The 27,393-nt window shown below is 33.9% G+C and overlaps 1 protein-coding gene across 5 annotated transcripts in view; it reads left to right on the forward strand.

Annotated features, from left to right (window-relative positions):
• The window catches only part of CCSER1 (coiled-coil serine rich protein 1), a 1,275,653-nt gene that overhangs the window by 565,603 nt on the left and 682,657 nt on the right, over positions 1–27,393 (forward strand). For all 5 annotated transcript variants that reach the window (XM_078445883.2, XM_078445885.2, XM_078445887.2 and 2 more), the window contains exon 8: positions 8,178–8,261. In XM_078445883.2, coding sequence (XP_078302009.1) covers positions 8,178–8,261 — 84 coding nt within the window. The remainder of the gene's footprint in view (positions 1–8,177; positions 8,262–27,393) is intronic.

Genomic DNA, 27,393 nt, shown 5'->3' on the forward strand with positions numbered 1-27,393 from the left:
GAAAAGATAATTTATTATTGTTTAATAAAACTTTAGTCAGGAGACCATTCAGATGTATATTAGTGGGCCATATGCTTGGAGGATGATTGCTAACATATATTTGGCTGGTAGAGATAAAGGAGGTTTCCAAAGGAATTTTTGTATGTTAAAGTAGACTTACAGAATCCTGGAAGGTTGGGATAATGTTAAGCTAAGATTGCCTTTTGCCCTTAGCAAAGTCTCATCCTGGAGGCAGCTGAGTTCCTAGAGGAAGGCCACTCTGCCTGTCTCAAGGACTTGTCAATGGGCTGTAATTAATGCAAGAAAGTGAACCTAATAGGACTATTAAGAACTTAGAAATGACAAGCCCATTGTCTCATAGAACTATTTTAACATCTCAGCACATTTCTCAGTGAGTCTAATTTTTTAAGGATTCCAAAAAATGTAGCATTACAATGAATTTTGTTGAGAGGTTATTGAGCACAGCTTAAGGGTCTTAGTATTATTATTAATGGTTTCCTTTTGTTTGACCTTTGCTGCAATTGCTTTTTCTGCTTCATTTTTATGCCTAAAGCCCTTACTTATCATAGAAATGTATGATTTTTGTCCAATAACTGGTCAAGAAATATTCTGATAGCAAAAAGAAATTCTGTAAATTAAAGTGTTTTACAAGTTATAAAGCCCCTATACAAATATCAGATATAGTCATCATTATCTTTTGAGTGATAAAGATCATTAGGAAATCTTAAGATTTCCTAAGAGTAGACTTCCAAATGAAAAGATTATGCCAATATCCAAGGAGCCTTTTCTTTGATTGCTTGAAAATCACAGCCAATATACCACTGTGTCAATGGATAATGCTGTTTCCTGATTTGTATATGTTAAAAAATACATTTCTAAGATATTCACTTTGAACACCTACTATGCCTTTTCTATTTTTATATTTCTATGAAAACAATATTTAGGAAAAAAACACTATAAATCAATGAAATGTTGGTTCATCTCTTAAGTGACTGTATAAAGTCAAATCTAGAATCTTTTCAATTGAATGTAAAAACAAACTTTTTCATCATTTAGCAATTACTGATACCGAAATGATTTATGATTTTTTTCAATTATGGTAAAACCTTAGATTTCAAGTAACTTGTTTGGTGAGTGTTCTGCACGACAAGCCAACATTCCTAATAAATTTTTACTTGATAAACGAGCAACGTCTTACAATACGAGTAGTACATGACACTAAATGTCACATGATCACAACTGAGCCAATGGTTCTTGAAATTTGCTTCAAAGTGCTTTAGATTATAAGATTGTTTCTGGAATGACTTATGCTCACAAACCAATGTTTTGGTATATTTTAAACTAAATAATAAAAAATTAGAGTGGTGTTTTTATTGACTTTATTTATTTATTTGTTTGTTTATTAGAGGGAGATGGACACAGCATGAGCAGGGGAGGGGCAGAGAGAGAGGGAGAGAGAGAATCCCAAGTAGGCTCCATGCTCCCAGCACAGAGCCTGATGTGGGCCTGAACTCAAACTGTGAGATCATGACTTGAGCTGAAACCAAGAGTTGGTCACCTCACTTTGTTTTCAGTATTTAAAAACAGTTCCTCTTATGGTCCTGTTTAGATGATTATGTACCTACACTGCTTTATTTCACTAGTTATTCAGATATTACAGGTAGTATGCTGCTTTAGAACTCAGTTAACCCAAGAATCAGGGGCACTTGGGTGGCTCAGTCGGTTAGTGTCTGACTCTGGATTTCAGCTAAGGTCATGGTCTCACAGCTTGTGGGTTCAGGACCTATATGAGGCTCTGTGCTGACAGCAAGGAGCCTACTTGGGATTCTCTCTCTCTCCCTCTCTTCCCCCCCCCCCCCCGTGAATGGGCACGCACACACACACACACACACACACTCCCCCCCCAAATTAATTAATTTTAAAAAATGATTTAAAATCCTTTAAAAAAACATAAGAATCATTTGAGGTCAGTTATTTTGGTAGAGCTGCAAAATACATTGTTGGTTATTACACATTTTTGTGTTTTCTAACCTCTACCCTGCTGTTGGCTCCTACCATATTCCTATTTATTTCTTCTCTTTTTCCACTTATTCATAGCATTTTGTCCCTTTTTACTCTGATAGAGTTGTCTGTTTCCTTTATTTTTTAAAAAATCTTTTGACCTTTTTATTTATAAGAATTAGGAAATAAGTTGTAAATCATAAAGCCCTTCAGAGAGAAGACCAGAGGTCTATAAATAGAAAGAGTCATGATGATTCAATACGAATTTTGATGTGTTTTTGTAACTAGTAGCCAAGAATTACATTAATGATTTTACTTGAGGAATTATGTGAGGTTTATGAGTTAGAAATTATGTGATTTTTTAAACCTATATTTATAATTTTAGCATAAGATCATTTTCAAAGTGATTTACAGATTCTACTTGCCTTTTATTTTTTGGTACTTAATTTGTTTATACAATAGTCTAAAACAATGAGTTGATTCTAATTCTAGGCAAAAATAAATTATAGGATGTATGGTACTAGAGTCGGCTAACTGAATTTGGGACAAATTACCCAAATATCTATGTATCTGGCTGTGACTTTCCAAATTTATCATATAAAAGTACAAGAATAAGATAATTTGTGAGCTGTTTTTATATCTATATGTCTGATTCTCTAGTAACTTATGCAATGATGACATAAATGTTCATTTCATGCATAAAATGAGCTATGTGAAAATTACACTATTTAAACTATAACTTTAAATCACAAAAATCATAAATTAAATCACAAAATATTTCAAAATTAGCTGCATACATTTTTATACAACTATAATGAGCCATAATTTATTCTAATTCTAATTCAGAGTTTATCCACATGTGCTTGTGGTATCTATAACAAATCATCCAAAAATTAATGGCTTAAAATGATAATCTTATTTTTTTATGATTTTGCAAGTCAGGAATTTGGGAGTAATTTAAGTTAGACAATTGGTTGTGAGCTTCAGTCACCTGAAGACTCCGCTGGGCTAGATGTGCAAGATGGCTCACTCTGATGGCTGGCAATTAAAGCTGGGTGTCTTTTTGAAGCTGATAGGGGGCTGTTAACAGAAGTACATGTGTTTTTACTTTTTAGCATGGCTAGGTTAGTTTCTTTCTTCAAGGAAATAACCTGACAAAGGAGCATTCTAACTGAGCAGTCCTGGAAGCTGACCTTATCTAGTCTTGAAAGTCATGTGGACTTAATTCAGCAGTATTCATTGGTCAAACAACAAAACCAGTCCAGATCCAAGGAGAGGGCATTGGCCTCCATCTTTCAGTAGGAATAGTAAAAAAAATGATTTGTAGCCATCTTTAATCTACCACACTATGAGTTTCACATTTATAAATAATTACTGAATTTAGAAATAATGGAATTGAATTATAGTCCTAAAAATTAATTATGCTTGAATGAGAAACAGAAGATGTCATAATTATTAAAGCATATAGTTTATGAATGAGAAATATACATTTAAATAAGCACAAGCTTAAACTGGTTACATTAGCCTACAGGTTAATGAAATAACCTCTTTTGAAAAATCAAGAATATTAAAATCCAGCTAATTCTACAATCAATATGATTTCTAACTCAGTAGATCATCCTGCCAAATACATTCCACAAATTTGCAAATACAGTGAGAATATTGAGGAAATATTGCTATTAGTTTTCCCCTGAGAGTAGGTGTGTTCAAGGACTTTTTATTTTGTTTGTTAAGCAAATACTTATGTGACTATTGGCACATGTATATATAACAAATAAGAATGAAAGTCTAGATAACTAAGATTCATTTGCACAGTCATTCATAGTGAAGGCTTTTATAAAAGTTGGCTTCTGATAACATATGATAAATATTTAATGTGTTATTCCATAAGTAAATGCAAATGATATATTATCACCTATCTGATTTAAAGCTCTGAGATTGTGAACTTCTTGAAAAAGTTTCCCAGGGGGAAAAAACATCTGAGAATTATATAAAGTGAGCATTTTTTTGGAAAACCATTTTTTTCTACAATTCTATTAGTCACAATATTGACAAATCTTCCATTTTAAATTAATTAATAAAACAATTAATATACAAAAATATTACTGATAATTAATCTACAAAAAAAATACAATTGTAGTAGATTCAGGCGGATGCCCAGATCCGCTTTCAGTAAAGGACCACTTCCTGAAGTAAGTGCAAATCCTACAGTTAGCTGACTGCCTCTGGCTGTTAGCTCCTGCCTTTAGGGCCTGCCTCAGCTCTCTAGCTGAAGTCAGTCTCATCTCTGGATGACCTGAGACAATGAATGAGTAACAGCAGCTGAGATCTAGTTCTCTCTTTTTATTTTTCTCCAAATTTTTATTGAAATTCTAGTTAGTTAACATATAGTGTAATATTGGTTTCAAGGAGTAGAATTTAGTGATTATTCTCCTATAGATAGCACCCAGTGCTCAACACAAGTACCCTTTTTAACCCATCACCCATTTAGCCCATCCCCACCCTCTCCTGTTCATCAATCCTCAGTTTGTTCTCCATCGTTACGAATCTCTTATGTTTGCTTCTCTTTTTTTTTCTGTCCCCCGTATTCATCTGTTTTGTTTCTTAAATTCCACATGTAAGTGAAATCATATGGTATTGTCTTTCCCTGACTGACTTATTTTGCTTAGCAAAATACATTCTAGCTCTATCCATGTCATTGCAAATAACAACATTTCATTCTTTTTGATGGCTTAGTAATCTTCCATTGAATATATGCACCACTTCTTTTTTAATCATTCATGAATTGATGGACATTTGGACTGTTTCCATAATTTGGCTACTGTTGATAATGCTGCTATAAATATTGGTGTGCATGTGCCTGTTCGAAGTAGTATTTTTGTATCCTTTAGGTAAATACCTAGTAGTACAACTGCTGGGTCGTAGAGTAGTTCTGTTTAGCTTTCTGAGGAACCTCTCTACTGTTTACCAGAGTGGCTGTACCAGTTTGCATTCTCATCAAGAGTGTAAGAGAGCTCCCCTTTATCCACATCCTCGCCAGCATTTCTTGTTTCTTGTGTTGTTACTTTTAACAATTCTGATAGGTATGAGGTGGTATCTCATCATGGTTTTGATTTGTATCTCCCTGATGATGAGTGATGTGGAGCATCTTTTCATGTGTCTGTTAGCCATCTGGATGTCTTCTTTGGACAAATGTCTATTCATGTCTTCTGCCCATTTCTTCACTGGATTATTTGTTTTATGGATGTTGAGTTTGGTAGGTTCTTTATAGATTTTGGATACTAACCCTTTGTCAGATATGTTGTTTGCAGATATTTTCTCCTGTTCCATAGGCTGCCTTTTAGTTTCATTGATTGTTTCCTCTGCTGTGCAGAAGGTTTTATCTTGATGACGTTCCAGTAGTTCACTTTTGCTTGTTTCCCTTGCCTTTGGCAACATGTCTAGTAAGAAGTTGCTGTGACTGAGGCCAAAGAGGTTGCTGCCTGTATTGTCCTCTAGGATTTTGATGGTTTCCTATCTCGCATTTAGGTCTTTCATCCATTTTGAATTTACTTTTGTGTATGGTGTAAGAAATTGGTCCAGTTTCATTCTTCTGCAAGTTGCTGTCCAGTTTTCCCAACACCATTTGTTGAAGAGACTTTTTCCATTGGATACACTTTCCTGCTTTGTTGAAGATTAGTTGACCATATAGTTGTGGGGACATTTAGTTCTCCTTCATGAGCCCCCAGTGACTGAACAGGGAGTGGTACAAGAGCCTGCCTACATTCTCTCAACACAGGATTCCTCTAACAGGCAACCTTGGCTCTGGACCTCTTCGTTTAGATGGCAGAGGTTTGTCAGGTATGGGTCTTGGTCCAACTTCCTCCCTAGCCAAGTCTGATTCTTCTTTTCATTTTATGTGGGTTTACTCTCTAATGGACCTTTTATTATAAATAAACCTTAACCACACCTCAGTATTTGTCTCCTGGAGAATTCACTCGTGACAACATTTTATTTTATGTTGAGAGTTCTTTTTCTTAAGTGAGATCTTATGCAAGACTTTGGGAACATAAGTACTAATACAATGCAGTTTTTGCCATCAGGTAGTTTATCATCTGATGTTATCTTCAACCTCCACAGAAAAGTTACTAGCACAGTCACAGGACTACTTAGTTGAAGTACCACAAATTTGATTCTACATCTCTGATTCTAAGAAGCTTGATTATTCTCTTACCTTCCTCTTAAGTTTGCTGTTTTTACCTTTGTGCTGTGAGGCAAGCTAAGCCATCTTTTCGTTAATATTTAAAATCTGTTAAAATATGTATTAAAAACAATGTGTGTAAACTCTATCCATGAAAACCTGTGATTTAGGGAAGAAATAGGCATAGTGCAAAAGGAAAGGTACAGAGGTAATGAGCATCTCCCAGGCAAGCTGGTTGCAAGCAGATGAAAGGAGATATTAGTCAATTCAAATCATACATTTGTTTATTACTTAGTTTAGAGGAAGTACAAATTATTAACATCATGAAAACCAGAATGAACAAGTACTATTTTTTCTAAGCCATTAGCTGTTTTCCTCCTTGTCAGTTCAGATAAGGTTAACGGATTCAGAAGAAATGGGAATTCCCCTAATGTAAACATTTCTTATTTGGTAATTTTATGGAAAGGAAATGTGTATTTGAGTAATTTCACATCAGTTACAGTGTTTGGTGCTAATGAAATAGCCTATCTGATGAAGTGGAGGAGGCAAAAAGCCCAATGAGGCTGGGGAACAAGCAAACAACGCTGGAAGTATTAATATTGCATGAAATGACATATGTTTTAGATGCTATGGAACATGCCCTTACTCTCAAGGGGTGTCTTAGCCAACAAGGGGAAGCTTTCTAGTGGAATAAGGAGCAATGTTTGAAATGTCTCTAAAAGCACAAGATATTGTGGGGAATAGAGAGGTGCCATGTGTAGAAGACTTTATAGTCCAGACCTGTGTATGGGTAAAGCAGGATACATAAAACATTTTGTATTTCAGTTCTGTAGGAATGATCAATGGTTCTAAGAAAGTTGGAAATGAAAAACTTTGAAGCTCCAGAAATAAGCAAGTAGCAGATAACGAAAGGCACTATATACTATGCTAAAGAGTGTTTGACTTCTTTATTTTCCTGAAAGAGGTGATTAGCTATTAAATAAGAAGGGATGTAATTTATTGCCATTTAGGAAAATATCTCTAGCAGATAGGGAAGGTGATAGAAAAATCGGTTCAGAAATTCACTGCATTAAGCCAGAAAGAAACAATGGACACCTTGAGTAAGTCAATGAAGATAGAGAAGAGTGCATCTAAGAAATATCAAGGAAATAGAGATTAAAGACTTTGGTATCAGATTTGGCCAGAGTGAGTAAAAACTAAGAGTATAGGATGGCTTCCTGCTTATTTTAGGAAATAGAAACATGTGAGAAGTAAGTAGAAGTCAAGTTTTCAGGTAGAGGAAAATGATGAGACGAATGTTACCCTGGAATGTCTATGGGACAATGCTGAGTATATGCTCAGTAAATAGTTTTATTTATGAGTTGAGGCTTGGAAGGTACATGTGTCTAGATTAAGTATTTGTATTTGAGAGTTAGAAGTAATATAGGCATAGAGTAATATAGGCCACGGATGTGTATGTATTGTGTACATAGAGGCTGTGGCTGAGCATACACACACAGTGAGAAGAAAATGCCCAAAGATAGTGCTCTAGTGAAAGGGACAAGTATTATAGAGACACCATCAAAGATAAAGACCATAACTTGGTAACTGGTTTGGGAATTAATATTTAATTATAGCAGGGGAACAAATTATAGGTAAAAGTATCTCTTTTAGAGGATAGCCATTTTTCTACTCATTATGTATGCACAAGAATGGGAGGAAAGACTTTAGGATGACTCACTGGTTTGTCTTAGGCAACAAAATGGACAAATGGATATTAAAGAAAAAGACTGATTAAAAAAACATACCTGTGTATATTATATAGAGTAATATCTTCAGATGCATTAGCTTGTTTATCTTGCAACTTAGAATATATTACGAAAAATACCAGACTGTAGAAAATTTGAGTTTCATTAGTCATATGCAATTATCTCCCACTGTGTGAAGCTGACTTTCCTTATCAAGAGCAAAGTGAAATGGCTAAGCCTATTATGCTGTCTCTTTGATGTTTTTATAGGATATAATGAAAGATGAATGCTCAATGCTGAAGCTGCAGCTGAAAGAGCGGGATGAACTCATTTGCCAACTTCAGGAAGAGCTGGTAAGTGATAAAAATATTGGCCCACAAACATACTTTCCTTGCAAGGTTATTTGCTATAAACCCTCCAACAACTTTTTTGTTAACAATAATATTATGTATAAACTGTTAATGCTTCAATCGGATTATCAATTTTATAGTCTTACAGATGTGAGGATTTGAAAATCTGAAAAACAGAATGGTCTCTAATCTATACTAAACTTTGTATAATTCCAGAAACAGATCACTAAACCAAGATTAGACATTTTAGTTTTCTCTATCAAAAATTGTAAAGACTAAGGTCATATTTTATTTTGTAAAGTGTGTGATTTAACTTCATACTGCTCCTCCTAGAGATATGATCATGTAATATGAAGCAAAGTACTCAAAAATCTTAAACAAAAATAGATTGTACTTTTTATTTTCATAAAGCTGCCAAAAATGTATTAACCTAATTTTTGTTAATGTGATATCTATATTATGTAAAATTACACAAAATATTAAAGTTTATTGATATTTTCAGGGGGTTTTAAAATGCAACATTATACAAAATTTATTAAGTTAAACTTTCATAACCTGAAAATATATTTGGTAGGTAACAAGAACAGCAGTGTGCGTTACTTAAACATGTGTTTTCAACTTATATATGTATATTAACAATATTTTACCATAAAATTTACTCTGAATTTAATAAAAAATGATCTGTAAAATAAGAATGAAAAAGAGAGGAATGAGAAAGGAATTTTAATTCATCAAAAGTTCTTAATAATACCAGTAAAATGAAGAAGTATTAAACAATAAAAGAGCCTGACTCGTTATCAAGATGAAAAAACAAATCCTAGCCAATTATATTCTTTAGGATGATGTCAGAGTTGACTACATTAACAATGATATATTACCTAATTATTTGATACAATTAAATGACAAAACAGATTTTATAGACCATCAAGCTTCTGAGAATTCTCAACATATTAGTGAAATAGGGGACAGATTTAGAGCATATTTTATTGGTTCTTGACAACAGATAATGTTTTAACTGAAACCTGACCTTTATTGGGACTGTGTTATGATTGACTTGATGCTGGTTATTGGCCTCATGAGCTTATTGTTGCTTTAGAAAACCTATAAACCAGTATTTAAAATACTAATAGTACTACAGACAAAAGGAACATGTCTTATGTTACTTGGAATTACCTTTTCTAAATAAGTAATAGATTTACTGTAAATTTATTTTATTACATTAGGAAAACATTTCTGTAGTTAACATAACTCCAGAGGTACATGTTATGTGACCAAGCTTTGTTTATGTGGTAGACAAAAAAATATTTAAGTTGAATGAAAATCATGTAGATACTAATGGATGCAAATAATCATCAGTTTTAACACAACAGAAAATCTATTCCCTTTGTCAGAATGCTTATTCTTGGTGGATTAGCTCAGAAAGAAGTATTCATTTTTTCCCCTTAACATTAGTTGTGATTAAATTTAAAACATATACAAGACATCAGACCTTCATTTGTTGAGTGGAATGAGAAAGAAAATGATTACTCCTAAAGCTAATATTACATCATTATACTTAAAGTAATGTAATGCCCCTGCATCTGAGAAAGAAAGTCTTCTGTTGGCTGATTTAGTAAAATGACTTGCAAGAGTTTTGTTTTTGTTTTTGTTCCATTTTTATGCTATGTAGTTTGCATAACCATCTTGGATATTTAAATAAGAAAATGTTAACTTCCGAAAACAAAGTTTGTTTTATTAAAGAGGACTATAGCTGAAGAGGAAGGTGTGTAAGTGATTTAAGGACTTAAAGAAGGAGAGATGTTGCTGAAAAGAAAAGGGCATCATCAAAACTGGATTTGGAGCATAGAGGAAGGGTATAACCACATAAAAGCTATACAACCCACTTGGATGCATTAAAAATTAAGTCCTAGCACACTTGTGATCCTGATAACAAATAACTTGTGACATTTTGACAAGGTGGACATTAAACTTTACTTTTATACTTTACCTACCTACCTTTGAGAATTTGAAAACATTTCAGAGGAGTGCCTGGGTGTCTCAGTTGGTTGAGCTTTTGACTCTTGATTACGGCTCTGGTCATGATCCCAGGGTCGTGGGATCAAGCCCTACTTCAGGATTCTGCACTGAGTGTGGAGCCTACTTGGGAGCTTACTTGGGATCCTGCTGTCTCTCTCTTGCTCCCTCTGGCCCTCTCCCTGCTCCCATGAGCTCTCTCTCTCTCAAAAAGATTTTTTGTAACTTTTTTAAAAAAATGTATTTACTTATTTTGAGGGAGCGAGAGAGAGAGAGCAGAGGAAGGGCAGACAGAGAGGGAGAGAGAGAAAGCATTGCAAAATGTCTTCTGGGGGCAAAATTTTCCCGAATTGAGAACCATTGCTTCAGGGTTATTATAATCCCCAATAAAATTGTATGTTATAGGTTTAATGTCTATCTGTTGATACCCAGTTTGAATGAAGAAAAAAAAAGTTCGGTAGAATGGATGGGCTTCTCCTTTGACCATTACATAAATAGTCCTTTGCATTGCATTTTAGGCTGCTAGAGCTGCTGTACAAAACGCCATAGACTGTATGGTTTAAAAAATTTATTTTCTCATAGTCCTGGAGGCTAGAAGTCCAAGATCAAGGTGCTAACATGGTTGGGTTCTGGTGAGAGCTCTCTTCCTGGCTGCAGATGGCTACTCTGTACTCACATGGCCTTTGCTAAGTGCATGTGCATGGAGAGGACAAGAAGGAGAGTTCTAACTTTTTTCTTATATGGGCACAAACCCATCATGAGAGCTACATATACCCTCATGACCTCATTGAAACTGAAGCATCTCCCAAGACCCCCATTTCCAAATACCATCACACTAGGATTAGGGTTTTAATATACAAATTTGGGAGGGACACAATTTAGTTCATAGCACAAAATGTTAATGTTTATGGTTATATTTCATAGTTATATATATTTTTTTCAGGCACTAAATACACATTTTAAATAGCATTTTTACTCTGTGATTTCAGAATTATGTTGGTTTAACTTCACTTTTTTTTCTGGGTTAGTAGATTTTGCAAAGTATAAATATGCTAAGAAAACCTAATAATTCTGATTTTAGATTATATATTGATTTTGGGGCAAATTATCCACATTATTAACTGCATTTCTAATAAGGATGTATTTTGTAATCATACTCTGAATTTATTCCTTCCTGTTTATCTTTAAGAAGAAGAAAAACAAAAATAAGAGGTTTGTACTTTTGGGAACAATTTCAAGATGTCTTAAATTATTATCCCTGAAATTTGTATGCATCACTTACCTTGGTGAGACTTACTGGTTTTTTTTTTTTTCAATAGCTAATTATTTGCATGTATTGTATGATGTACAAGAGAATATTAAATATCAGCACACCAGAGTGTCCTGTGATTGTAGAAGTGTTAGGGCAACTAACTGGAGAAGACAAACTCTTTGGGCAGGAATTTTTGTTATGGGTAATCAGGAAAGAATTGGTTCATACACTTACTTCTAAGTGCTTTATAATACAACAAAATCTTCTCTGCATTGCTATGCGGTAATGTGAAGGGTACTGGCTAGCTGTACCTATGTGACATGAGCTATGCAAATAATACTTTTATGTTGATAATAAATTATCAAAATAGCTTGTATTGATATTATAAAATATTTTCACAAACAAAAATTGGAATTAACCAAACATTTGAAATTCCTTTTTCAAGTTTGAGACTATTCTCCCATCAAATGAAATCTTAATGTTTTTATTTGTTTCCTACCCTGGAAACATACATGAAATTTGCAAAGCTTTGAAGACTTTTAGTGATTTCAGTTCTTTTAGTGGTTTTCCTTTGAAACATATTTATTTTAATATTTGTGATTTACATTTGTAAATCCCTAATTATAGTGCATAGTATAAGACTTATTACACATTACTGTTTTCTCAACTTTTTATCTTTCTTTTCTATGGTCTCTGATTCATTTATGGTTTGGTTAGAATCTTTTCCCAGGGTGCCTGGGTGGCTGAGTCAGTTAAGCATCCGACTTCAGCTCAGGTCATGATCTTATGACTCATGAGTTCGAGCCCTGCGTCAGGCTCTGTGCTGACAGCTCAGAGCCTTGAGCCTGCTTGGGATTCTGTGTCTCCCTCTCTTTCTTCTCCTCACTGTGCTCTGTCTCTGTCTTTCAAAAATAAATAAACGTTAAAAAATTTAAAAAGTTTTCCTGAACGTTTCCTTCAAATGGGGTATTGATGACAGGGTCTCTAATTCTTTGAATATCTATTCACTTGAAAGATGAAAAATAGTGCTAGGGTTGAATTGTGTCCTCCCCAAAGCTAATCAATTAAAACCCTAATCCCCAATGTGGATTATCCCATCCTAAAGGCACCAATCCCATAAGGCCCTACCTTTATGACCTAATCTAATCCTAATCACTTCCCCAAATCTCCACCCCAAATACCATCACATCAAAGGGGTAGGATTTCAACATGAATTTGGGAATACAATCATTTAGTCTGAAAGGGAAGTAAAGGTATCAGAGGTCTTATGGAATTCTACTCGTTCACTACAGCCACTTAATGACATTAGTTATGATATTACTGTTTTTGCATATCAAAATTCTCTGTAAGAGTCTAGTTGACAAAAACTCACATCTGAGAATAAAAATCAAAAACCTGGACAAGATTATTACTAAAGACTGCTAGGAATTACTGGTTCAGAGTAGGAAATAAGATGAAAAACTGACATGTACTTCACTGAGAATTATTGTTAATAAGGATATTAATTGAAAGCATGGAAAAGAACAAACTTTCAGAGTCAGAAACAATAGGAAGTCTTTTTTAAAAAATAATTAAATGATATTTGGATATATATTTAAATATAAATTGTACTTATTGTGTAGAGTATGTTTAACTTTTTCAATATTAGAAATAGAACTCTTGGGGCACCTGGATGGTTCTCTCGGTTGAGCATCTGACTTCGGCTCAGGTCATGATCTCTCGGTTCGGGAGTTCAAGCCCTGTGTGGGGCTCTGTGCTGACAACTCAGAGCCTGGAGCCTGCTTCAGATTCTGTGTCCGCCTCTCTCTCCACCCCACCCATGCTTGTGCTCTGTCTCTCTGTCTTTCAAAAATGAATAAACATAAAAAAATTTAATAAAAAAAAAGAAATAGAACTCTTCTACCAGCACAAAGATTTAGGGATTTCATGGTATTTAATGCATTGGTATAAGTTAAGGCCAAAGGTCTAAACATATTGGCTAAAAGTAAGAATACCTAATCAGAATCAATATAACAAAAGTTATTTAAAATAAATTATTTTAACTTTCGGTTTAACTTTGACTACTGGTGACATAAAACAGATAAATATTTTTCCCACTTATGAGAAAGTTTGGTTCTTTTTCTCAGCTATTAAGTGAAGGTCACGTTGAAGATTGCAATGTAATTTTATTGCTAGTATAAAACTGAGGGACATTGTAAATATTACCTTCTTGTTCCTAAAATATATCTGAGAGATTTATCATAAACATTGATGGTGAAGTGTAGCCTTGTGTTTTGGGAGGTGGGGGGAGAATGGATACTTTCTTCTAAATGATTATTAATCTTATAAATGGCTTCAGAAACTTTATAAATGGTTTCACACTATAGGTGAAAAGTTTACCCTATATACGATTTCAGAAATTGAAGAAATTGGGTTTGGCATTTATTAATGGATTGATTAAAAATATTTTTAAAGAAGTTGAAGATAACTTAAAAGTAAAAATAACTTTAGTTGGACCTAAGACTGTAAATAGTAAAATTTAATTGCCCTAATTAGGATCAGTACACCATGCTATGCATTTAATATTATGTTTTACCAGTAATTTAAATGCCTATTACTTTGTCAATAATGAATTTGCATGGGTAACCACATTAAAAAAGGTGAATTGTCAGTAATTTATGACTCTAAACTTGCATAATGTCTATCATTTTATTCTTTCGTTTAGAAACTTTTGTTCATTTTGCAGCCCATCTGAGTAGAAAGCATCAGATTCTGCTTTTTACGGTATATTTCTTTAAAAGCATATTTCTACTTAAAAGCCAAGTTTCAACAAGTGACCTATAAATAAGACTTCGGCCAGAAAGTTTATGAACTGTCTGAAAATAAGTATGCTATAATACATCCCTCATTAAAACAAAGGAAGGCAAAACAGAAATACTTCCAGTGGTTGCCTTCATGTTTACCACATACCATTTAGACTTGTCAGAATGTAGTGAGAGCTGTTATTTTAGTCATCACATGTTTCTAATCTAATGAGTGAGGAGCGGCATTGACTGGGAAGCACTTAAAATAATAATAAAACTGACTAAAAGCATTTTGCATTTACCATAGGCCAACAATTTAAAAAATGTCAGTTCTAAGTCTCCTCCCTGAATGATGTGGGTTTTTGTTTGTTTGTTTGTTTGTTTTCTTATGGATCTGAATCCTAATTTAGTAACTTCAGGTTAGGTTGTTTACATTTTAATCACACTTTTAAAATTCCCATTAGCACATTATTACTCATCTCTTAATAACATTGTATTTTTAAATGAAGGTTAATTGGGAGAAGTTCCTGTTAAGGAGAACTTTGCACAGAGATTAACAGTTCAGAATCTTTAAACCCAATTTGTGTTTCTAACCCCTGTAGTACTACATATTAAGGTATTCAACAATAAATTCAAAATAAGAAATGAAAGCATAGTTATAAAGATGAAAGAATCTTGAGTTACTTCAGTTCTGTCATTTGATATAACCATTTGCAGTATTTTTATTTAAGATGTAAAGAAATAGAGTTAGAACTACAAGATACATATTTTAGTTCATACATTAAGTATTTTACTGACTTTTAATAGCTGGTTCTGAACTTATTTTAAATTGTATGTTTCCTTTTTTTTTGTATGTTTTGTTTTAATGTTTTAAAACTAATGTACTAACCAAAAAAGTTGCATCAGGCATGATTTAATAGTTGCCTAAATTTGGGCACCTGGGCTCAGTTGGTTGAGCATCCCGTTTCATCTTACGTTATGATCTCACAGTTTGCAAACTTGAGCCCCACATAGGCGCTCTGCTGTCAGCGGAGAGCTGGCTTCAGATCCTCTGTTATCCTCCCTTTCTGTCCCTCCTGCTCTGTGCTCTCTCTCAAAAATAAACCTTAAAAAAAAGTTGCCTAAATTATACCTTTTGCAAAATATTCATAAATCTTAATATTATGTTTATTAAGACATTACTTTATGGCATGATAACATTTACAACGCTTTGTATGACCACCTTTCAACTAGCTGCGTTTCTTTTCTGACTATCACTAAATCTCATTTTATGTCTTGATTATTTAAAGTAGGATTTTCTTCTAGAAATAGGACTTTTAAAATTATCTCTGTTCTAGATATCCAATAAGGTAGGTACATAGCTGAGTTTTGAAAACTTCTTCTTCCTTCAGTGTAAAGACTAAGTTGAAAAACAGATGACATAAGATAAGTATATATATGAATCTGTCTCTCTATATATACATACATATATGGGTGTGTGTGTGTGTGTGTGTGTGTGTGTATACACACATATGTTAGTGTGTTATTAAACCTTTTTTTCTCACTGAAAGCAAATATTGAAAATTCTTACTTGAATGTAAGTAAACATATAAACAACCATTTTCCTCCAGTCTCTTAAGAAATCCCATTTGCTTTATTTAAATGTAAACCAAGCTCTCAGCTCATTTGTTAATACTTGAATAGCAAAGTATGGAGCTGTATAAAAGGCACTTGTAGAACTGATGAATTTTGAAAAATTGAAGGCAATTGAAGAACTGAAAGTAAAGCATTATGTATAATCAGGTTACTGTGCATAATAAAGGAGGAGCTAAAAATAAGACTCTAAGAAATACATACGGCTAAATAGCACTTTATCAAGAATCTGAAGAGAATGATTTTGATTTGGTTTAAAACATATTCAGAATTCAAATTGAATAAAATTGTATGTCCTTGAAGCTTTAATAACAGAATAATTCCTACTTGATAAGAGAAACATTCTTTTTTGCATGAAAATCATATCCTGAATTCATCTTAAAAGTAATTCCCCACTTGCTCTACATTCTATTATAACTTAGGGTATTATTTCATACCACTCATTTTAAGATAGAATATTATAGGCCCATGGATGATTTACATAAGAACAGACAGCTGTAAGTACTTTCAAATCCTCTTTCTTTCTCATATTTAGGAAACATTAGGAACAGAAAAGAAATAGATTAGGTATACTTAAACATTATTAAAGTGTCAGGCTACTCCTTTTTTTTCCAGGTGAATTAATTGCATATATTCCAGAAAAGGCTTATCGCAGCAGTAATTACATTCCTCTTCAGGTCTGTGAGACAGTTGTATGGTGTGAATGAGGCAATATCCTGTGATACATAATGGGGATTAGCCTCCAATTCCTGACACACTCTAGTAACCTGATGAAGAGCTGACAAAAAGATACAATCTTTAATATTCTACTGCAATTGCCTTGGCAATAGTACATATTTGTTTAAGTCTTTATCATGAAGTGTTGTCATATTGCAGTATGGCATGGATATAGGGAAATAATTGTGGTATAATTTAAGTGCTAGTATAAAATTGTTTTACCTTTAAGACATAAATATTTTTTAAAAGCAGCATGAAGCCATACTATGGCCAATTTAGGCATGTGGCAGAAATTAAATTGATATATAAATTTGGATGTTTTGTATATTTTTCATTTATAAGCTATGTTGTCATATAACTTAGTGGCTTTCTCTGTACTCTTTTTTTAAGTTTATTTATTTATTTTGAGAGACAGAAAGTGCAAGTAGGGGAGGGCCAGAGAGAGAGGGGAGAGTGACAATCCCAAGCAGGCTTGGCACTGACAATGCAGAGCCCAATGTGGGACTTGAACCCACTAACTGTGAGATCATGACCTGAGCCAAAGTCAGGCTCAACCGACTGAGCCACCCAGTCTCCCCTGGTTTTCTCTGCATTCTTATTTCTTTTATTATACCAATCAAGATTTCAGTGCATAGAATAACATATGAAATAAAACTATTCAAGTAGTCAACACGACATAAAGATAGCCAAAGACTTAGAATTGGGGGGGGGGGGGCAGAGCTACAAATCATGTTCCCAAATTACTAGGGGGGTTAATATGCAGAAGGAGAAGATATGTGTTGGTATGTATGTGTGCATGTGTTTATGTATATGTGTGTAGATAGGTGCATAAATATAAAGCATTATAGCATAATGTTCTACTTCACAAGATTATCTTTAAGCTTTTGAAAGCCAGGCTAACTTCCGACATCCCAGCAAGGGTTAAGAAGATGGAGCAGAATAGTCTCTCTTAAAGAGCCAACATTCAAATCAGGGAGACAGGCATAAACAGTTCATTTTAATAACAGCCATTATTTACTGAGCTCTTACTCCTTGGCAGGTGCTCCAGTGAATGCTTTTGGTTTATTAGTGACTTTACTTTTTATAATAAAATCAAGAAGTATGTATTATTACTTCCGGTTCATCTATAATAAAGCAGATATTCAGAGGGATTAACTGATTTGTTCAAGTCTGCATAATAAGTGATAGAGTTAGGATTTGCAGCAAAGTCAGCCTGACTCCATGAACATATTTTTCCCTAATACATAAAAATGTATAAATTATAAAGCAGTGAGGCTAGTTCTATGCAATAAGATACCATAATTCTCCTTTGCTACATGTCAATATCATAATAAAACAATGGTTCTTGTTTGTTGATTGATTAGCTGGTAGTACCATTAAAGCTCCGACGGACAGGACAGCAAGTTTTATGATACAAATAGGAAAACATATTAGATCTGTCACCTGCAGCAACTTGTCACAGTCTTAGAGGGGAGTACAGTTGCTTTCCTCAGAAAGAGCTTGGGACATTACAGGCACATTTAATGTTATTTCTTTACCATGTCCTTTTTTATGGACACTCCTTGGGGCTGGGTGAGGACACTATAGAAGCCCATTTTTTAAAAGCACTTGTAAAATCATGACTTAGCATTATCAGAGCAATGAAGAGATTTAGAAAAATCTAAGTATTTTGCATAAAAGCTAAGAAAACATATTTTTCACTGATCTTAAATAAATCTCTGTGTGTATATAATGTATATAAATACAACATATACATATTCACATATATGTATTTCATATTGTGAATAAATCTACCAAAGCCCATCAAATATAGACTGAGGGAATTGTCAAAAGTGAGGAAACCCACTAATCCAAACAGACATTAGTGACTATTTGATATCATGTGACAATTATTTTACTCCGTTGATCAATAAAACATGAATGACTAGGCTAGAAATGTTTTTTTTAATAATTTAGCATCATCGCATTTCCCAACTTGTTGAGCTATAACTAGGACTATTTTAAGTTCTGTAAGGAATACAAAGGAAGAGTCTGTAGAAGAGAAAAACATTTCTCTTCTTCCCTTCTAGGCTCTTTGGCTGGACTAATAATTAAATTGGCATAAAACAGATTAATAAGAAGACAAATTTAATTTCCTGTGTTCAGGAGCCTCATATAGACACTAGAGGGTCAAAGACAGGCAGTAGAGGCTTATATGCCACGATGTTAAGGAAAAGGGGAAAGAGAGAGGGTGGAGTTTGGGGCTTCAAAGGGTGGGAAGACCATTCACAGGAAAACAAGAACTAATGTTTGGTAAACAAATGTTTGCCATGTCATGAGGAAAAGTCTTTCATTACCTATATAAACCTATCGATAAACTATAATTATCTTTGGTAATAGCTCTCTTCCTGGTAGAGGCTTTCTATCTAAATTCTTTTAGACAGTTAAAGAGCTAAAAACCTCTTCATGACTGTGAGCCCTTGATTGTCTCCACCTCAAACAATCCACATGACAAAGTGTCACATTCTGGGGCAGCTTGCCTTGAATCCCATTAACTGAAAATTTAACCAGGCATCATTCTAATGAGAAGCCTGGGCTTAAGTATCCTTTTGGTGTGTGTTTCCTATCACATTCAAATGTGACTTTTACCTTGACTTGATGCCTTTCCCTTTCTCATTGATGAGCACCTTAATGATGGGGCCTTGTCATCCTTCTGGTCTCAGCAGCCAGCCAAGTGGGCATTTGGTAAGTTTTAAGGAAATGACTAAAATTTGTATCATTGTTCCTGCTCCAGTATTTGTTAAGGAAACCTTTAGAGAATAAAGCAAGATAATGTCACGATACTAAATTATATAACTTGGGAGATGAAAGATTGAAATAAAAGGGGGAAGGAGTAGTATTGGTTTTGTTGTATAATTTAGTGGAGGGAGTTCTAGAGACCAAACAAACCAGTAGTGGAAACATGACACAGAGAATTGAAATACAAGATGGGTGTCACAGCAAACAAGATAAAATGGCAGAGGAAAATAGAACTATTAAGATATCTGAAGGCTAGGAACTAAAATAAATTGTAGATGCATAAGGAAAGGGCAAAGTCTAAATTGTAATAGAAAGTATTCTAAAAAACAAAGACATAAAAAAAATAAATGAATAAAATTTTTAAAAAGCAAAGAAAAACTAAAAAAAAAAACTCCAGCATTCAGTAAAACAATAAAAACTTTTTCAAAAATTTAGGTCATCCTTATGTAGTCTGCTTATCATTTTCACAAGAAAACTTTTTGACGAGGTAGTACAATTAGATTTTTTTTTAAACTGATTTTTTAGAAGAAATGATCTCTAATGCAAACAGTATAGAAACTATCTATAGGTAGAAAGTTAATGATAGTGGGAAAAGAGCTGATATAAAAAAGGTATGAATGGAAGAGTAAAAATTTTAAATGACGAACATATTTATGACCTATATTTGTGAAAATACTAAAGAATGAGAAGTATAAGGCAAATAAGTGTCCATATTATGTGTCAATATTATTCTAGAAAATTTACTTATGTATCTCATATCACACTCAGCCATGTCATATATATAGAAGCTGAGGCTTAAAGATGGTAAATAAATTGCCCAAAGTTATAGAACTACAAGATGTTATTTAAAAAATTTATGCATATGTGAATTAAATTTGAATACATTTGTATAGAGAAGAAAAAAGTACTCCATTGTAATGTTCCTTAAATCAAATGATTTCTCACTGAGGCGTGCACAGACTGGTGGAATGTCAGGCTGAGAGGAAGAAAGAAAATAGAGACCCTGCCAAGTCGGTGGTTACAGGGGTTTCTGAGCTATTAAAGTTCATGTAACTTGGTTGTTTTAGAATAAGAACCCCTTAAAGTTCTTATAATTCCCCAGATACAAAAGCCAGTTCTCCTTTTATTAAATTCTCAGTTTCTAGGCACAGCTCTTTGTTTATTCAGCAGCCAGCCAAAAGTAACTTTTTGAAAAAAATGTTTATTTATTTTGAGAGAGAAGGAGCACAAGCAGGGTAGGGGGAGAGAGAGAGGGAGAGAGAACATCTCAAGCAGGCTCTGTGCTGTCAGCACAAAGCCCCACATGGAGCTCAATCTCAGGAACCAGGAGATCATGACCTGAGCCGAAACCAAGAGTCAGATGCTTAGTTGACTGAACCACCCAGGCATCCAAAAGTAATTGAATTCAGTATTTAAAGGCTCCCAGGGTTTCCTGCTGCTGTACCCACCCTTACTTTTCTTTCAATTGCAGAATTTTTGTCAATTGTCCTTGATTTGCTAGCAAGCTAGTTTGGTAGCAACACTAAATAACTATTAAAGTGATGTGAATTTTAATAAAAAAATGCAGCAGTGCAAAACACATCTCACATCAACATAATAGATGTCTTATCCCCATAAGCTCCTCCTCTCATTGTTCTTTGTTTATTTTAATTTTTGTTAATTTACTCATCCTGTATTCATTTACAGTTCCCAACTACTCTGTGAAATATGTGGATTTTATTGTTATTCTCCATGCGTTGCAAACAGGGTAACTAAGGTCTAGCACAATTAATGAACTTTCCTATCACCTAATGAGCAGCAGAAGAGAGACTGAAGGATGCTTTAGGGTCCTGTCTTTGCTTAAGACTGACGTCTTCATGCTGGACATGCAAAGAGATGGCAAATATTGGAGGAAGGGAGGTGGGCTACAATCGAAAATATGTTTGTTTATTGATTTTTACTTCCTAGCTAATCTGACCTTTTCAATTAAAATAGTTACTCTTCGTAATTCTGTCATTTTGAACACAGAGGTCTTGAACTGCATAGCCTATCTTGTCATACAATCCATCATTTAAAGAAACTATATCATGATATAAATTTCCATGGATGAGAGTCTATATATTTTCCTCTCCTGAATTTTGTCACAATAGGCATATTTGTTTTAGCAAAAAAGTCAAGTTCCTGAAAAGATGACACTGTGCCTGTTATAGTGCTCAAGATTGGCTACATTATTTGTTTGCATTATCTTCAGTATGTTGCAAAAGGCAGACACTTGGCAAATTTAATGTAATCCTTCTGATGTCATTGAACTTAAAGTTGAATGAATAACACTACAATTCATCCTTGAAACTTTATGAACCCAACTGCCAATATATCACAACAAATTCTGCTTCTTGTAGAAGTCATACTGTTTGTATATTATAATAGAGAGTACTTTTTACTTAAAATAATCATCTTGACTAAATGTTAGGTAACCTTTATTTAGACTAGATTTTTGAAATCTTTTTTTTTCTTTCTTTCTTTTTTTTTTTTTTAGTTTACTTATTTTGAGAAAGAGAGAGACTGCGAATATCCCAAGCAGGACCTACACAGTCATGTAGAGCCCTATGCAGGGTTTGAACTCACAAACGATGAGATCATGACCTAAGTCAAAATCAAGAGTTGAATGCTTAACTGACTGAGGCACACAGGCACACCCAGTTTTTTTTAAATAAAACTTACCTAGTGGTAGAAGAGAAATAAAAAATGTTACCCATTATTCCACTACCCCAACCTAATTCTTTTGGATATTCAGGTGTTTCTCCCCGTTTTTTTTATACGTTTGAAATGATAATTGCTACATATTTTACACTCTGATTTTTTTCTTATTTATATTAAAGTAAATTACCAAAAGTAACAACACTGCAGTAGATGGCAAGACCTCCTTTTTCTTTTAATTGTTATTTTATTTCTAAAAATTGAGTACAGTTGACATGCAATGTCACATTTGTTTCAGGTGTGTAACATAGGATTCAACTTCTCTATATATTATGCTCTGCTTACTACAAGAGTACCTACCATCTGTCACCATACAACACTAATACAAAATCATTGACTGTATTCCCTGTGCTGTGCCTTTTATTCCCATGACTTATTCCATAACTGGAAACCTGTATCTGACACTCCACCCATTTTGCCTCTCTCTCCTCCCCTTTCTCTACTGGCAACCTGTTTGTCTTCTGTTTTTAAAGGCCTGAGTCTACTTTTTGTTTATTGATTTGGTTTGGTTCTACTTCTACATGGGTGAAATCAGGTGGTATTTCTCAGTCTGACTTACTTCATTTAGCATAATGCCTTCTAGTTCATCCATGTTGTTGCAAATGGCAAGATCTTATCTTTTTTATGGCTGTATTAATATTCCATTCATCTACCAATGGACACTTAACATTGCTTCCATGTCTTGGCTTTTGTAAATGATGCTGCAGTAAACATAGAGGTTCATATGTATTTTTTTGAATTAGTGTTTTTGTTTTCTTTAGGTTAATACCTCAGTAGTCAAATTACTAGGTCATATGGTATTTCTGTTTTTAATTCTTCGAGGAGACTTCATAGTGTTTCCTACAGTGGCTGCACTAATTTGTATTCCCACCAGCAGTGCACAAAGGTTCCTTTTTTCCCACATCCTGGCCAGCACTTGTTATTTCTTGTCTTTTTTAATTTTGCCATTGTGACAGTTGTCAAGTGAAATCATGGGTATGCTTTACAATTCCTTGATAATTAGTGATGTTGAACATTTTTTCATATGTCTGTTGGCCATCTGTATGTCTTCTTTGTAAAAATGTATATTCAGGTCCTCTGCCCATTTTTCAAATTGCATTTTTGTTTGTGTTGCATAAATTCTTTATATATTTTGGATATTAACCCCTTATTGGATATATCATTTGTGAATATTTTCTCCCATTCAGTAGATTGCTTTTTTTTGTTTTGCTGATGCTTTCCTTTACTGTACAGAAGCTTTCCATTTTGATGTAGTCCCAGTAGTTTATTTTTGCTTTTGTTTCCCTTGTCTTAAAAGATATACCTAGGCACGTCTGGGTGGCCCAGTCAGTTGAGCATCTGACTTTGGCTCAGCTCATGATGTCACAGTTTGTGAGTTCAAGCCCCATGTGAGGTTCTGAGCTGACAGCTTGGAACCTGGAGCCTGCTTCAGATTCTATGCCTCCCTCTGTCTCTCTTCCCCCTCCCCCCCCACTTGTCCTCTCTCTCTCCCTCTCTCTCTCTCAAATAAACATTAAAAATAAGACATATCTAGAAAAATGTTGCTACAGCTGATGTCAGAGAAATTACTGCCTGTGTTCTCATCTAGGATTTTTGTGGTTTCATGTCTCACATATACGTCTTTAATCTATGTTGAGTTTATTATTGTAATGGTGTTTGACAGTGGTCCAGTTTAACTCTTTTACATGTTGCTGTTCAATTTTCCCAGTGCCATTTGTTGAAGAGAATGTCTTTTCCCCATTATATATTCTTGCCTCCTTTGTCATAGATTAATTGACCATTTACTTATAGGTTTATTTCTGGGCTGTCTATTCTGTTCCATTGACCTATGTATCTGTTTCTGTGCCAGTACCATACTGTTTTGATTACTACAGCTTTTGTAATATATCTCAAAATCTGGAATTATGATACTTCCAATTTTATTCTTCTTTCTCAAGATAGCTTTGGCTATTTGAGGTCTTTTGTGGTTCCTTACAAATCTAGTTCTGTGAAAAATTCTGTTGGCATTTTATTTTAACATTTTAACAATATTATTCCAATCCATGAACATGGAATATCTTTCCATTTGTGTCAACTTTAATTGTTTTCAACAGTGTTTTATAATTTTCAGAGTACAGGTCTTTCACCTACTTGATTAAATCTATTCTTAAGTATTGTTACTCTCTTTGGTAAATGAAATTGTTTTCTTAATTTCTCTTTCTGCTACTCCGTTATTAGTATATAGAAATGAAATATATTTCTGTATATTAATTTTATATGCTGCAACTTTAGTTAATTGATTTATTACTTGTAGTAGGTTTTTTTGGTGGAATCTTTAGGATTTTCTATGTATAATATAAAGCCCTCTTTGTCACAAGTATTATGTATTTCTGTTTAACTATATTACTTTTTTTTCTAATTCTGTGGTCTAAGTGCACATTTACTAGTAAGATTTTGTCATTAGAATATTAAAATAAACATGTATTAAATGAATCCTGTTCTTGAAACAAAAATTTTAATGACTTTATTTTTTTAGGTTTTCCATTCGTCCTGGAAATATGTGCAAATGAGTAGAAAGTTCTTGATTTTAGTTGCATATATTCAGCTTAAGCTATAGATATAGATATAGGTAAACATTTGATAATAAAACAAAAACTGTGATAATTTTTTTTTCTGAGCCATAGTAAATGGACAAGCTATATTTTTGGAAAATGAAGCTTTACTTTTTACTAATGTGTGATAATCTGATTCTTAGAAAACTATCACTTCAACATGTTAATTCTTCGAGCTGAATTCTTTTTCTTTTCACTGGTTCTTCTTTTAGTGTGTAACTGAGATCCATAAAAACAAAATTATTGTTTTCTGGAAATATGTCATATCTGTCATTAGGCAAATGAACATTATTCCTTTTTTCAATTCCAAAATCTGCAAAAAATTTTCCATATTTGAATTTTACTCAAACATTTAAAACTACTAACATTTATATCAAAAATCCCTAACAAGGCCAATCTTTCCCAACACTACAGATTTGTCCTTTGAGAACTAAATGGTGTATAGTTGAGCAAAATATTATGAGACAATGAAATTGTAACTTATTTATAGCATTATTTCATAGATAATATATTAAATTTAGTTTGTGTAAATAATAAATTTTCTGTGTATAATTAGGAAGGTTCAAACTGACTCATAAAACTTAAGTTTATTTTATTCTATTCATACTGCATCTTTGAGGAAACCAGAAAATGTTATGTATGTACTTACTTGTAGCTTTGAAGACAAAAACAAATCTTTACTCAGTGATTTTCCAATAATCTAAGGGTTTGGTTCCCCTTTCTTTAACTTAAGGACAGTGTAAAGTAGTCCCTGAAGTTATGGCAATTACTAATAACCCTCTCATTGTGCCTGTTTCTTGGGACTTTTTTCTTGACAGTAAGAAAAAACAATAAAGGATTTGTGTATCCCTATAAAGACATTTCACTCAGTGCCCAGTATTAAAAACTGGTGCAGGGCGCCTGGGTGGCTGAGTCGGTTAAGCCTCTTACTTTGGCGCAGCTCATGATATCACAGTTCATGGGTTCAAGCCCCACATCAGGCCCTGCACTAACAGCTCAGAGCCTCAAGCCTGCTTCCAATTCTGTGTCTCCCTCTCTCTCTGCCCCTCCCCCACTCATGCTCTTGTCTCTCTCTGTCTCTCAAAAAATGAATAAACATTAAAAAATTTTAAAAACTGGTGCATAAAACAGTGCATGACTTATAAGCACTCAAATATTTTAAATGAATAAATGAATATATTATTCCATGCAGACGGAATGCATTTCCTAAATCCTCAATTGAAATAAACCTTTCAATGTGCTATACATGCAACTCTAAAGTATTTTTTGTGTATTTTTACTATTTAATTATTTGTTTCTTTATTCATTTGTTTATTTATTTATTTTGAGAGAGAGCACAAGTGGGGGAAGAACAGTGAGATAAAGAGAGGGAGATAACCCCAAGCAGGTTCCACATGTTAGCGCAGAGCCGGATGCGGGGTTGGAACTCATGAACTGTGAGATCATGACCTGAGCAGAAATCAAGAGTTGGACGATTAATTGACGATTAACCCAAGTGCCCCTGTTTTCACAATGTAAAGGTGTTCTCTGTAGGATCTATGTCAGTTGGCCCTCATGGAACTTACATGGCTATTTCCCTTCCTAATATTCACAGGTGATTATTAATAATCAGAATAAACTTGAGTGAATAATGTATTTCTTGCTAATAATCAACTCCACAGAATTTCATGTAGGGTTCTCAAAGTATAAACTAAATATTAGTACCTCAGTAAGCTGAATGAATTATTAATACTAAATACCATGTTGATGTTAGATGCTACTTAATAGTTTCAGTCCAATCTTTATTTTACTCTTAGATTCCTAGGCTAATTACAGTGCAGAGAAAAATAGTTAATTATATTTCAGAAGTATCAGTGGATAGCTTTAGGTGTTTATCTTCAATGCAAGTTAAAAACTGCATATATATTAAACATGTGTCATTTTGTTTTCAACTGCTTCTCATACTTAGTTTTTTTTTTTTTTTAACGTTTATTTTATTTTTGAGATAGAGAGAGACAGACCATGAATGGGGGAGGGTGAGAGAGAGGGAGACACAGAATCCAAAACAGGCTCCAGGCTCTGAGCTGTCAGCACAGAGCCCGATGCGGGGCTCGAACTCACGGACCGCGAGATCATGACCTGAGCCGAAGTCGGCCGCCCAACCGACTGAGCCACCCAGGCGCCCCGTGATACTTAGTTTAAAGTACCATTTTCATTTATACCCATCAACCTATTTTCTTATATTTTAATTTTACATTTTCCAAGCTAATGCAACCAGTTACAGCTTTATATTTGAACTTCTAAATGCAGTGATATTAGACATATTCGCCACTTCATGTTTAAAACCTCTTTTATGGTGTGAAGTATTTATTACCTTGGAGTCATGAGACCACTCTGTAAGACTGTAATCCAGCTCACTGGTATGCTTAGAATCCAGGGTGTTGATACATGACATATGTCCCATGAGCATATTTTATTTAAATCTGTTTGCAAGACATTTTCTTTTCTTTCTCCATACATCATTGATAACATCTAATGCTTTGTCAGCAGCTCCTGGAACTCTTATCAAAGATGACAGCTTAGGAAAACTGGATTTTCCCAGAGAGACGTATCCAACTAGAATATAGTTTTAATTTTGCCAAGTTGAAATAGAT

This window comes from Panthera onca, chromosome B1, assembly GCF_046562875.1.
Source record: "Panthera onca isolate mPanOnc1 chromosome B1, mPanOnc1 haplotype 2, whole genome shotgun sequence".
Classification (NCBI taxonomy): domain Eukaryota; kingdom Metazoa; phylum Chordata; class Mammalia; order Carnivora; family Felidae; genus Panthera; species Panthera onca.